Raw genomic sequence first — 13,531 nt, 5'->3', positions numbered from 1 at the left:
TGATAACAGCAAAGCGCGGAATAGATTACGGCTATCTCGCATGAAGCGTTTGTGAACGATGACGCGGAACACAAAGACTGTGGCGGAAGAGCGGACGACTCGTCCGGCTTTCTCCGATGCGTGTGCGCATGTAAACGATGCGCACACATCGCCGAATCGCCGCCGATACGCAGCATTTGCTGCCTTGTCAAGCCGATCGTTTCTAGTTGTGTGCAGCACATCGCCAACTAAGCTGACGCCATCACTTTACTGTTTCTGTATCGTACGCACGCATTTATCATGAAAGGGTTCGCGATGCGCACTTAGTTTCTGACCGCACACAGGCGCGGCAATGGTGAGCTGGTTTCGTCCGCGAAGGCAACGCGTCTGTGCGGCGCACTTAGCGGTCTCGCACAAAGACGCAGCAGGAATGGCGGCGCGGCGCATTTGGGTTCTCGCCTATTAAATGCGTGCAGTACGTATGCAACTGCGCTAGGCCACGTGCACTACCGAGCAGTTAAATGAAGATGCTTATCGTAAGGGTTGTAAGCGATTAAGCCGTACTGGCGCGTTTGCCAGCTGCCGCCATCACGCCTCCGTGCATTTCCGCTGCTTATCCGTAACATCGCCGCACGGCGCCGCGATAGCAGCCCCTTTGAATTTCTGGTCTGCTTCACCCCATAACGCTTCGGCATTGCGGCAAAGCTGACTTTCGGACTCTGCTACTGTCTCAAACAGATCGACTCGCGAAAGCGCTGGTTCGAACCTACGAGATAATAGACGCGGCAGAGGTGGGGGCTTCAAATAATGTCTTTCGGGCCTGAAATTTGGGCAGAAAGTCCGAAAAATCGGACGCGGAATAGCTTCAGCGTCCGAAATTTCGGACGTTCTAATACATTGAAGTCTATGGGGCTGGTGACGGTGCCGCGAAAGCGTCCGAATTTTCGAGCATGTCCGGAAAATCGGGCGTCCGAAAAATCGGCAGTTGACTGTATATCAACCTCCCGTTTTGTTTTTCTGGTAGGAAATGGCTAACTACGTAATAACAGAAAAAACAAAAGCAGCCCTCTCTTTTTTCAATTTCGAAAAAAAAAAAGTCTGAGTGCCTTTTTGCCAGTTTCGTGTCGCAGACTTCAGAAAACACTTTGTTGTATTTGAGCTCTTTTGGCACATCAGCAAACGTTCCCAAAAGATGCTGTGCTCTCGTTTCTTTATAATGGAATGCACGTATGCTTGTCCAATAAACAATCACCTCAAGGTGAATAGTGTCAAAATCCACATCACGTGAGCTGGCGTGAGAACTTCAGGATGGTGCCGCCAATCATTCATTTTTTTGTTTTGGGCACTTCTCTGAACCACTGAGCCACATCCGGTTAAGCTGACAACTTTTTTTATTTCCCTTTAACTGCTTTTCTTGAGCTACTAAGCAAAACTCAGGTGAATAATAATGAGGTAAGTTAATTCTTACATTTATTAGAAAGCAGTATTATGAGCACACTGAACAGTCCCAACACAATACTTCCAGCATGCACACATAACACAGGCACAAATAGCATGCAAAATAAAGTACAAAAAGTAGAGCTGTGCGAATAGCAAAATTTTGGGTGCGAAGCGAATTCGAATATTGAAGTGTGAGTGCGAATCGAATAGAATATTTTTCGAATATTTCTAGAATATTTTTCGAATACTTCGAAGTGAAATTGCAGAAAAGAAAAGTTAGAGAGGATTTCTAAGCCTATTCTTATCAGATAGCAACATGAAACTTTCTTTTCCCTAGGTTGATGAGGCACTGGCGGGGTGGTTTTTCATAGTTGTCTTATCAAAAATGAGGCAATGTAGAGGCCGAATTCTATTTATGTACATGATTTGGTGCAACCAAAGTGTTGCTGACAACACTTTACACGTGATAGGCAAAGATGCCATTTCCTCAGCCTCTCCTCCTCTTTCAACTTCTGTGGAAGCCCATCTGATGTGGCAGACAAGGGTGTGCTCCCTTCAAGTCCGGAGTTCCAAATCTGCCTCGTAGACGTCGATATATAAGCACATCTGAAATTTTGGACGCTAAAAAGCTTCGGCTTCCGATTTTTCGGACTTCCTGCCCAAATTTCGGGTTCAAAACAGCATTAATTAAGCCCCCACCTTTGCCGCATCTTTCATCTCCATGTTGGAACCAGCGTTTCTTTATTTAGTACATTTGCGACCGTAGCAGAGCTTGAGAGGCAGCTTTGCCGCAATAGGGAGGTGTGATGAGGTGAAGCATACTGAGAATCTAGGGACCACTTGCAATCGGACGTTGACTGTGTCTTGACAAAGTTCAACCGAAATGGAGCTTGAAAGGCAGCTTTGCCGCAATACGAGAATGTAATGAGGTGAAGCATATTGAAAATCTGAAGGGGTCACTTTCAATCGGACGTTGACTGTATTTGTTTTTGGGAAGTTCGAATAGTAAAATTCCAGTGTGAATTAAATTGAATAGCAAACACTATTCGAAAAATATTAGAAATTTCGAATATTCGCACACCCCTCATAAAAAGACCAACGTAACCTTATGAGGATGATCACAGCAGGCTGATAAAAACAGCGCTTTATCAAAGTGCTCGAACCAGTTGTTTCTATGGCAACAGGAGCATGCAGAAAGCCAGAACTCCCAACAAGTTCTGGCTTTTGCCTCTGTTACAGTCAACACTGAGGCACATGCCCAATGCCTGCTTTTCAGCAAACAGTAAGGCCTTAACTCCTATCATAGAGTGCTTTGAACCAGCTGCAGTGAAAATACGGAGGAAGTGTACAATCTTTCAACCTGCACAATAGACCGACTTCACGATGAGTTGCACTAAGCCATAGCTGCTGCAAAACCTTCTGGTAGTAGCACTGGTGGTCAGTAGTTAATTGAAAGGCAACTCTACCTAACAGCATGTTTCACCATTATCTCAAGATTGGAAAGCAGGGGTGGGGGTAGCAAGAAAATTCTGTGATAGCAGTGCAGTTGAGGACATTCATCCACAATCCTTCCTCACAGATTCACTGGAAAATTCTACGATACGTATATTCTCCTTGTCATCTCCTTCAACAGTGCCTTCAATTTGACAGAGTGGAAGATGAGGCGAAGGCTGCTGTCATCAAGGTGCCGTCAGGGCTGCTGTGCAAGCCTTGTAAATGTCACTCTTGGTCTATTGCCTTATTATTCAGCAATGTGCCACCACTTCTGTGGTTCTTGTATTCACATGCAATTCCTCAGAATTTACAACGGTGGACAAGTGGGCATGTTGGTACTGTTGCACCTTTGGTTAGCAGTGCAACGAATCACGTGTGAAACAAGGAACAGAAAAGAGCCCTTATTTTACAGCAATGCTTTGCTTATAAACCACTCCACACATGGAGTGGTTTATAAGCCTGGTCTTGTGTGCGCAACAAACACATTTTAAGTCAGCTCTTTTTCCTGTACTTTCTCTTCTTTCATTTCATACGTCAAGTGTCACACTGCTAACTAAAGACACCTACAATTTATACGCATTGTTCTTGAGTCAATAGAAATTACAACTTTTGTTAGGGCTTACTTGGACTCGGACTCACCGGAATTTGACTCCACCAAGTTCACCAAGACTCAGACTCACTGGAATTCTACCCAGCCAAGTTCACTAAGACTATGACTCACCAACATTTTAATCAGCCAAGCTCACCCAGGCTCAGACTTGCAAGTCGGTCTGAGTGAGTCAAACCACAAGCGAATTTGCCAAGTTATGCATGCAGCCCATAACTTGGCGCACTGCTTATGGTGGTTACTTTGCTCGACCGCGCTACTCTTCCCCAGTTGCCTACCCTGAGAGGGGTGTGGCTGCAGTGGCATGTAGTAGTGGTGAGGCGGAGTAAATGGCCGCTGGTAGCCCTGCTGAGCCATCAGCGGGTGCATGGGAGAGGATCCATAATGGTGGTGTGGGGACAGGGCATGATGGGAGCCCGCTGCCACGGGCGCAGGCGGCGCTACCGGTGGTGGCGTGGAATAAGGTACGCCTGCTTGACACACCAGGCCCCGAGAAGCAACGAGCAGTGCGGACAGGACAAAGAAAAAGGGAACAAAACAAAACAAAACAAGAAACAAGGAACACAAAATTTGTACACAGGGTGCAATGTTGCTCACTAGCACAGTGCATCACGGTGGCCCGAAGTCAATGGCTTCTGCTGATGTACAAACTGAAGCATGCGGGTGACTGATTAATCAAGTGGTGCTTCCTATACTACGATGGTACAAGTATTTCATAGACTCTTATTGCAGCCGATTCTTCTATCTTTTCTTACTGTAAACTGCAAAGAACTGACAGGAAGCTCATGCACAAATAAACATGCAAAGGCTATCATCGCTCTTCATCTTCAAAAACTTCCGCCATGTTTTTGACACTGCCTCTGCCTTGCACAGAGTCACAGCGAGACTACTACATGCCATCCCTTTTGCTGCAAACATGGATGATGACCATGCCATTCTGAAGGCAAACCCAAAAAGTTAAAATGGAACTAATGGAACTATTGTTTGCTGCAGCTTTAACCGTAGTCGCTACCATCGTGAAAAGACGAAGCGTTTTGGCTTTTCTGCCGTTCACTGATGACTGTGGCGATACGAACCTTAGCACTTTGTTTTGGTTGGTCACTAACGCAGCTTTTGCATTGCACATTAGTGGCACTTTGTGCTAGGCACATTCTGAGGGTTGTCATAGTAGCTAAGGGTATGGCCAAAAATGTCACGATTAGTAAAATTTCAGTGTCAACACATAATGTGTACGATTCACAGAACCATAGAATAAGTCAGATTTATTGAAATTTATGAATTTGTGCAGTCTATGCACGAAACTTTACTGCAATGAAATTACATGACCATGAATTTTTTGTGTGCCCCGTTGATATTTTTGTAGTGCAATTTGACGGTATAACTTAAATCAATGACACCAGTAAGTCCAAAGCACACTGACATACGATTGCGCGAAATATTTGGCACTGCTAGATTTACTGCTCACTGTGCATAATGATGATGCATTTATTTCCTTGAAGCCGGAAGTACACATCATATATAAAGTTGATAGCCGAAGATTTTGTTCTACATTTTTATATTGCTGAAAGTTCACAGAGTGGCTACACAAGACCTTTCTACCCTGCACTTTACGCAAAGTAAGAGTCAAATCTCTTGAAGCACACACTACAGAAGGATGCCAGTAATAATAAAAGCCATTTTCATAACTTAAGCTTGCATCCTTAAAATTTAAGTTTCTCACCCCTGTGGTTAACTCTACAGCTTATAACATTTTAATGTGGGCCACTGACTTCAGCTTTAGAACAAGCAATAAAACAGAACACGAGGACAGAAATGGATGCACACCAGTCATGTCTAAAAATACGTGCTCACAAACAGAAAACACACAGTTGTTGACAACAAACAATGCCACAGAAAACAAAACAAACATACACTAAGCATGCACATTAAAAAAAAAAAAAACGGGCATGATTTCCAAGGCCAGAACCAGACATGCATGTGCAGTGATTGGTGATCCAGAGTGAAAACAAATGCATACATAGTGCATTTGCACAAATATAATGTGAAATTCTTTCGTAAGATTTCATGCTAGCTTGAAAGTGCACCATACATGATATCCGTAATATCCCTTGAGTTCTTTTATCTCTTGCGTTTCCCCCTCCTAGGTGAAGAAATCATTACTCTGCTGTACGTACTTTTTTGTTTACGTACATAGTCTATTCGCTATCTCTCTATTTCTGCTATTGGATTTTGTCCGGAGAACGGACCAGTCAAGCTATCCTTACGCAGTTTTCATCCCGTCCTACCCATCTCTTTATGCACATTACGTACAGTCCTCACCGATTGAAATGTGACAATTTAGGGCTATGTAATGCATGTACTTTTGCTTCTACCTTCTTCAGCTTGTGTCGTATCGGCACAATTTCAACTCAAACATTTACATCAGACCCACTCTTACCTTTAGCAACCGATTTCGTGATGCCGAGCAAATGTACATACCAGTCGTCACACTGGAAGTTTTAATGTCACATTTTCAATCCGAGAGCAGTGTACATAAGCGGAGAATAAACTCACATCTTATATTTGTGCAAATACAGTGACTGGTGGCATTGCCACTAGTGTTATGAACAAAATAAAATGATACCAATGCCGGAATGGAAGGGAGAAGACTATATCCCTTCAGTTTAGTTCCCATTTCCTCAGCTCTGAAATACACCGTTTGCACACCTAGCATCTCATAGCAGCGTTAATTTCGGTTTTATGTTGACTTCATCGACAATTGGTGGACGGACACTACAGTGACAGCGGAAGTGTGCAACTGCAGCACACTTGTGATGACAAACTCACCTGCCGTGGCTGGCGAGCCGAGGTTTTTCCTGGAGAGCATCATATTCCTGTTCTTCGCTTCGGGCATGACTATGCGCCCGGCGACCTTGACGTGAACCTCCCTCACATGTCGCAGCAGCTTCTGAATGTTTGGGAACGGCCTGAAGAAAATGAAGTGGTGGACACAAATGAGACAACGGCTGGATCAAGGCAGTGAAACAACACCATCTGAATAAATTATGTGGCCAAGCTCAATGTCTTTGCACGCACCCATGCCAGATTATATACCACATTACATTAGTGTGCCATGTTATACTTTCATTATGAGAGTTGCGTGCCTACTGACTGCACAAAGCGAAATGTTGTCTGCACGACAAACCGCACAAGAAATTTGCTGTTTGTCGATATTGAGTTCATGAGCTGACAATCATTCTTTTGTCTGTGTTTTATGTGCAGCAGTACATATTCATAATGAAAGGCCAAAAAGCCCAAGTGAAAACACCATAGGATTTGTTCTGCTGCATAACATCTTTATCAGAACGATTGTCAAAACACACATGCCAGCAATGAGGTGGTCAATTATCCTCTGCACAATGAGGCAGTGATAGGCGCAAGAGAGTGCCAGGTGGATAAGTTGATGATACGAGCACGACCTTTGAAAAAGTGCCACCTTACTAGAATACCTAAAGAGGAAGATTTATAGCGGGAGAGCCCACCAAAATACTACATATGAACAGAGAAATCGATCAAATAATTTAGTGTTAGCGACAAGTGCTGCACCGAATTCAATGAGATTTGTTGCATAAGGGGATTTCACCTTAGGCTGTCAATCTTTTAACAAAAAGATGTGGCAAACTGAAGAAAAAGAACAAGAAGTACTCCTTAGTATATTAAGTTTAAAACTATGTAGCCCAACAATAAAAGAAGAATGACACCACATCTCTGCAAGCTAAGCAATACTGACAAACCATCATACTTTGCAATAGTAAAATTAGTTGTGCACAGAGAATGTTACTCACGGGACTTGTTTCTTGACGCGTGGACAGTTTGCCCAGAGACACTGGAACTCGTTATTGTCTGTAAAAACATCTTGGTGTCACCATTAGCTGGTCGACAAGGGCAGTAACATGCATGGAAACGGAAAGGACAGGGAAAATTACGGAGGATGTCTGGTTGCAAAAAATGCTGGATCAACAGTAACAAGGAATAGTGTATGTAAATCCTAGAGAGAAGACATTAAAACACATTCTACAGACACAATGTATATGTGCTGAGATACCTAGAACTAGCAGCGGGAAGACATGATTTTACATTTTTTGTCTGCAATCCCTGAAAGATAACTATCCTCCTGTAACAGTGTCATATGCCATGATGTGTGGATTTGTAACAAAGATAGAAATGTGCCAAAACAGATGATGACTGCCCCAATTATAAACATCTCGTAACATTTTCAATATGCGATAATTGCCCTACGTGCGAGTCCCTGCAGCAATTGTCTACAACATTTTTTACCTCATTCGGGTAATTTTTCATCTCTTACACCATGCCTTTTGAGTTGCACCATATGAGACTACCACGTATGTTTGGTATTTGTAGCATTGCTACCAATCTTTATCATGAGAGACCAATGAAAGTTCTTGAACTAGTAGCAATTTCTTTAATTATAGTGAGATTGTAAACATGATGGGAGAGTGCAAATGCTCCACAAAGCCTATAAAATAGAAGAAAGGGGGTAAGAAAAAGCTGCTTTGTGCCCCATGCTTGCAATCTTAGAGGTAGGTCACCACCTTCAAGAAAAAATTTTACAGTTGTAGTCCAAAAGTTATAATTATGGTTTTGGCTTGTAGGGCTTAGGTAAATTTAAACTTTAAATGATGACATTGCTAAAAATGTAAAAAATAAAATTCATAAAAATCGAAATGTGCTAAAATATGCATGTTGCGCCAACAGTCATAACTACAAAATGGTTGGTGTGATTAAACGTGGCTTGGCAGGTACCTCCACATCTAACCTCCACAATCCACTAGGCATCTAACCTCCACAATCACCACATCTCTAAGCTAAGGTGCGTTATCATAAAAAGACTGATAGAGTTATCTGGCAGGTCTGTCTTACACATAATTGGTCATGGTACAAAAATTTACCGCTCGTTTTAAATCAATCTGCTTCAAAGCACAGATCCGTATATAAATAATAAATAGCATGCAAAATTCCATGTGAAAATATCTATTAGAAGGAAAGTTATCACTGTTCACGTAACTGTAGGATGCAAAAAATCGTGTTTTAAGAAAAATGGCTTTAAAGATTTGGACCAAGTGTCAGTGCAATAAAGAAACATTCATTACGTTTGAAATTCATCAGGCTCATAGCTTGGGACCTCTTTCGAAGCCACACAATCTCCTTTTGAACGAGCTGAAGTGCATATCTTTTTCTGGCTCATTTTGTGTCTCCAGCCGACTCTCATCTACGTGCTCCACAGCAGGTCCATGCTTGGTATATTGATTCCCTAACTTGTGTTGATGCTTCTTTTTCGTCCTATACTTCGCCATATTTCATGAAGTACTATAACTTTCTCCTTGAAAGGCCAGAACTAAGTCCAAGAGGTCGAAATGGCATACGAAAAGGCACAGACAGCAGAGCTGAAAACGCGCGCAACTTAAACAACAGAGTGCCACAGCCGTGTAGCGGAAAATTTTAAACAAATCAAAAACAGTATGTCCCACAAGCTCTCGAATGTACTTAGACAACTTAGCATTACGTAATATGTATAGGAAGAGACACTTATGACGATTTGTCAGGTGTTGGGTAATCAGAAACCTTCAGTTTTGGTTTCGGATGCGTCTAGGAAGGGTTGGAAAAACGGTTATAACCTTTGAACGGCTCAAGAAAACTAGATAATTCTTTTTTCTAAATATTCTTGAATAGTCAGGGAGCTTGAAAATGTTAAATCCCAAAAAATCATTCTTTTTTTTTTTCAAGAAATGTGTTTTTAAAGGTGGTGACCTACCTTAATGAAAAGGAACTTACACGTGTGCTAGTGCAACTACACAACTGCCAATTCTAAAAGCAAATCTTCTTCAGTTTACTGCATTCATTCCTTTGTTAAAATAAAATCATTTTATCTCTCTCTACCACTGAATAGGACTTGCAAGGAACGTCACACCTAAATAGCTTAGATTAATACACTTCGAAGATGTAGAGGGCGATTACGAAATGTGCTATGTGGCACTATGTTTCTTCATCCTTGTGCTCTTACTTATCGTGCTCCGATGGAGCAACAAGCGAGAATATAATCTGATAACAAACGAGAATCTGAACAATACAGGCTACAAAAAAAAGCAACACTGCCATGCAAGAAACCTAAGACGCTGCCATGCAACAGGGGACAGTGGGAGGGAAAGGGGTGGATAAAAAGCAAAATATACGCCCGGAGGGGGTGGAGGCCATCAGGGTCGTGGACAAAAACGGGAACACTCACGCTTACCCTTGAACCCCAAATAGGACTGGTACACCTGTCCATTGGGGTCCTGGGCCAAGTGGTCCACCAGGTCCTGCTGGTTGTCATAGCTGGCGTCGCAACCGTCCCATTGACATTCGTACACTGTGGTCGAGAGGGTGGCAAAATCACCGGGTGCAGGCGTCATGCTCCCCGCGGACGACAGGGAACGCGTGGCATCGCGGCTGCTCTCTCCTCCCCCTGCACCCCCCGTGTGGGCTGTTGACGAGGCTGGGCTCTGGGGAAGGCTGTCGTTTGTATTCTCCTCCTGGCTGAGGTTGAGGCGAGACGCTCGCTCCTCGTAGTCGGCCTTCTGTGGTGCCTGCAGGTTGCGCCACTGCCAAGCAAAGTGGGAGGAGGGAACGAAAACAAAAGGGACAGATTTACGTAACATGGAGGACTGATGAAAGAGGCGGAGAGAGAAATACGTCAAATTAAAAATAAAGAAAAGGGCAACCTCGTGTGGTGCTTCAGGTGACGTGTCTTGGTTAGGTTAGATCAAAAGAAAGGGCCCAGTGATGGACAGCAGACTTAGTTTTAAAGCTCACTTTTGGCGTAAATTGGTAGCCCATGCCACCACTGTGGCTCTTTCCATCTGCCAAATCGACACGAAACAGAAACACTCGCATAGGTGACATGCTGTCCCTTACATTAAAAGTACAACTGATTACGAAGGTTTCTGAAATTCACAGAACGTAAAAACGTTTAGTTTCCCAGTGGCTTGAACATGAACCTTCAAATTTAGAGGTCCTATTAGAAGCGCAGACTGCCTTCTTCCGTTTCTATTAATTAGGGTGGATGTAATAGCCATTAGAAAGCTTCACATTCCAATGGTGCTTACATTCAAAAAGGTTTAGATGGTGCAGCTGGCACATATGCAAACTGGATAGCACATTTTGCTCACAAGGAGGCTTTTTAAAAATGAGGTCTCGCTCTTTTTATCCTTATGGCACTAACATAAACAAGCCACAGCATAAAAAAAAACTGTCACTAAGACTGCATATACTATTTATGTTGGTGTCTTTTGTTCACAGGGCTGTTCCCTCTCTTTCTCTCTCAGACAGAACCTTTTTTTTCCCATTTAGCATTTTACGATACACATCTCTCAAACAATGTACCCCGCATTGTTAGAGGCTGCTGCTTAGACCATAATGACTACGCAATTAAAAATATCCCAACCCTGCCCAATACACACACGTAGACCTGTCCCACAGGCAGTCAACCGCTGAATATGAACAAAGTCAGTTACACACATGAGATGTGGGTGAACTAGCAACATGCTTCATGATATTACACAATTTTAGCAGTAGCTGACAATAAACCCTGTTAAAGAACTGCAAGCTTGGTTGCTATGACAACTGAAACTGCAGAGGTGCAGGATGAAATTTGTTGATGCTTAGCCCAACATTACTATAAAGCACAAACAACACAGCCATTGACAGTGAATAACTCCCCACAAACATGTCTCACAAGGAAAGGTGACCACAACAAAAGAAAGACCTTCAATCATGCACCACTGAGGATTTAAAGGGACACTCTAACACTTTTCCTGACCTCATTGTTTTACAGTTTTTACTTTCGGGTTGCGTAGACTGGAGGCTGAAGAGATTAGTGCAGCAAGAACGGCAGCGGTAGGGCCACGCAGTCCGAAGTTATTCAGCCTAGAACACTCAAAATACAATAAAATGGAGGCCTACCCTCAACTCGATTTTCGCGGGGTCACCTGACCACGTTTCACTCACCCTGTGACGTCTGATGGCGCCCCAATGAAATGAACTGAAAGATCCTACGTACGGGAAGCTTGCATACAATGTTGGCCGTTCTTCCCAACGTATTGATGACGCCGTTGCGATAGTAACAAACAATGTGGTGCATTAAGAGTGAACTGCGCGTGCGAAACGAGGCAGATCGTGAACGCCTCTATCATGTTTTCTAGTTTTAGTCGTGTTTCTTGTTGCGACGGCGTCTATATCAACGCTCTTACAATTTTTTCCCTTCAGTTTCTACAAACAACGGCGCCTGGAGCGTCCCGAGCGCGTTTCCCTCCAGCGCCGTGGCGTTCGGCGCATTCTTTGCCGGGCGCTGCAGTTTTAAAGCTGAAATGTCTAAGATCGTCTGTCTAGTTGGCGTTCAGTGAAAAAAGCATGCTTAAGAAAAACTAAACCCAACAATTACCCCTTTTGTGATGCAACGCCGCTATTACTTCTAACGTTGCATTTATCCAATGATAGGCCAGCGCTCATCTTCGTCATTTCCGCCCGCAATAGTTCTGGCGAGCGCCACAACGCGTTGATGCGGTCAGCAGCGATGAAAAAAAGTGTTGGAGGGCCCCTTTAAGCGGGGAACCATCCAAACAATGAGCTTCGATGACTTCAATGACTATTTTCTCTCGTGCTTATATTATTTCTAGAGCTGTGCGAATAGCAAAATTTTGGGTGCGAAGCGAATTCGAATAATAAAGATTGAGTGCGAATCGAATCGAATAATTTCGAATAATTTTCGAATATTTCTCAAACATTTTTCGAATAATTCGAAGTGAAATTACAGAAAAAGTTCCAGAGAATCCCTAAGTATGTTCTTGTAAGATAGCAACATGAAAGTGTTTCTTTTCGCTAGGTTGATGACGCTGGTGGGGTCATATTTCATAGTTGTCTTTCTTATCAAATGTGAGGCAATGTAGAGGCCGAATTGTATTTATGTACATGATTTGGTGCAACCAAAGTGTTGCCGACAGCACTTTACACGTGATAGGCAGAGATGCCATTTCCTCAGCCTCTCCTCCTCTTTCAACTACTGTGGAAAGCCAACTGATGTGGCGGACAGGGGTGTGCTCCCTTCAAGTCCGGAGTTCCAAATCTGCCTCGTAGACGTCGATATATAAGAACATCTGAAATTTTGGATGCTAAAAAGCTTCGGCGTCCGATTTTTCGGACTTCCTGCCCAAATTTCAGGTCCGAAACAGCATTAAATGAGCCCCCAACTCTGCCACATCTTTCATCTCCATATTGGAACCAGCGTTTTCTTGAGTTTTGCGACCGTACATTTGCGACCGTAGCGGAGCTTGAAAGGCAGCTTTGCTGCAATACGGGGGTGTGATGAGGTGAAGCATATTGAAAATCTAAAGACCACTTCCAATCAGACGTTGACTGTCTCTTGCCTAAGTTCGACCGTAACGGAGCTTGAAAGGCAGCTTTGCTGCAATACGGGGGTGTGATGAGATGAAGCATATTGAAAATCTAGGGACCACTTCCAACCGGACTTTGTCTCTTGGCTAAGTTCGACCGTAACGGAGCTTGAAAGGCAGCTTTGCCGCAATACGAGAGTGTAATGAGGTGAAGCATATTGAAAATCTGAAGGGGTCACTTTCAACCGGACGTTGACTGCATTTGTTTTTGGGAAGTTCGAATAGTTCGAATAGTAAAATTTCAGTGCGAATCGAATCGAATAGCAAACACTATTCGAAAAATATTCGAAATTTCGAATATTCGCACACCTCTAATTATTTCATTTCATGCACAATCATTTTGCAAGGCTAGTTCCTTTGTTGGCTGTTGAATGAGAAGGGTCCCTTTGGATGCGGGTCTATTCCAGTGCATCACAATTATGCCAGAAGAATGCCAAGGCTTCATGGTGTCTATGGGACACTAGGGGCACAAACATCATATTATTTCATGAAGAGGGGTGCTTTATCCCCATGTGTGTATGCATCT

General features: G+C 43.3%; 1 protein-coding gene across 1 annotated transcript in view; it reads right to left on the bottom strand.

The window, feature by feature from the left end:
- The window catches only part of LOC119387721 (protein polybromo-1-like), a 72,648-nt gene that overhangs the window by 3,769 nt on the left and 55,348 nt on the right, over positions 1-13,531 (bottom strand). Inside the window, 4 exon segments of the mRNA XM_049413624.1 lie at positions 3,799-3,990; positions 6,347-6,486; positions 7,345-7,402; positions 9,804-10,158. Of these exon segments, the coding sequence (XP_049269581.1) occupies positions 3,799-3,990; positions 6,347-6,486; positions 7,345-7,402; positions 9,804-10,158 (745 nt within the window).

Source organism: Rhipicephalus sanguineus, chromosome 3 (assembly GCF_013339695.2).
Source record: "Rhipicephalus sanguineus isolate Rsan-2018 chromosome 3, BIME_Rsan_1.4, whole genome shotgun sequence".
NCBI classification, from domain to species: Eukaryota; Metazoa; Arthropoda; class Arachnida; order Ixodida; family Ixodidae; genus Rhipicephalus; species Rhipicephalus sanguineus.
The sequence above is the reverse complement of the archived record's forward strand: the minus strand, read 5'-3'. Positions and strand labels throughout refer to the sequence as shown.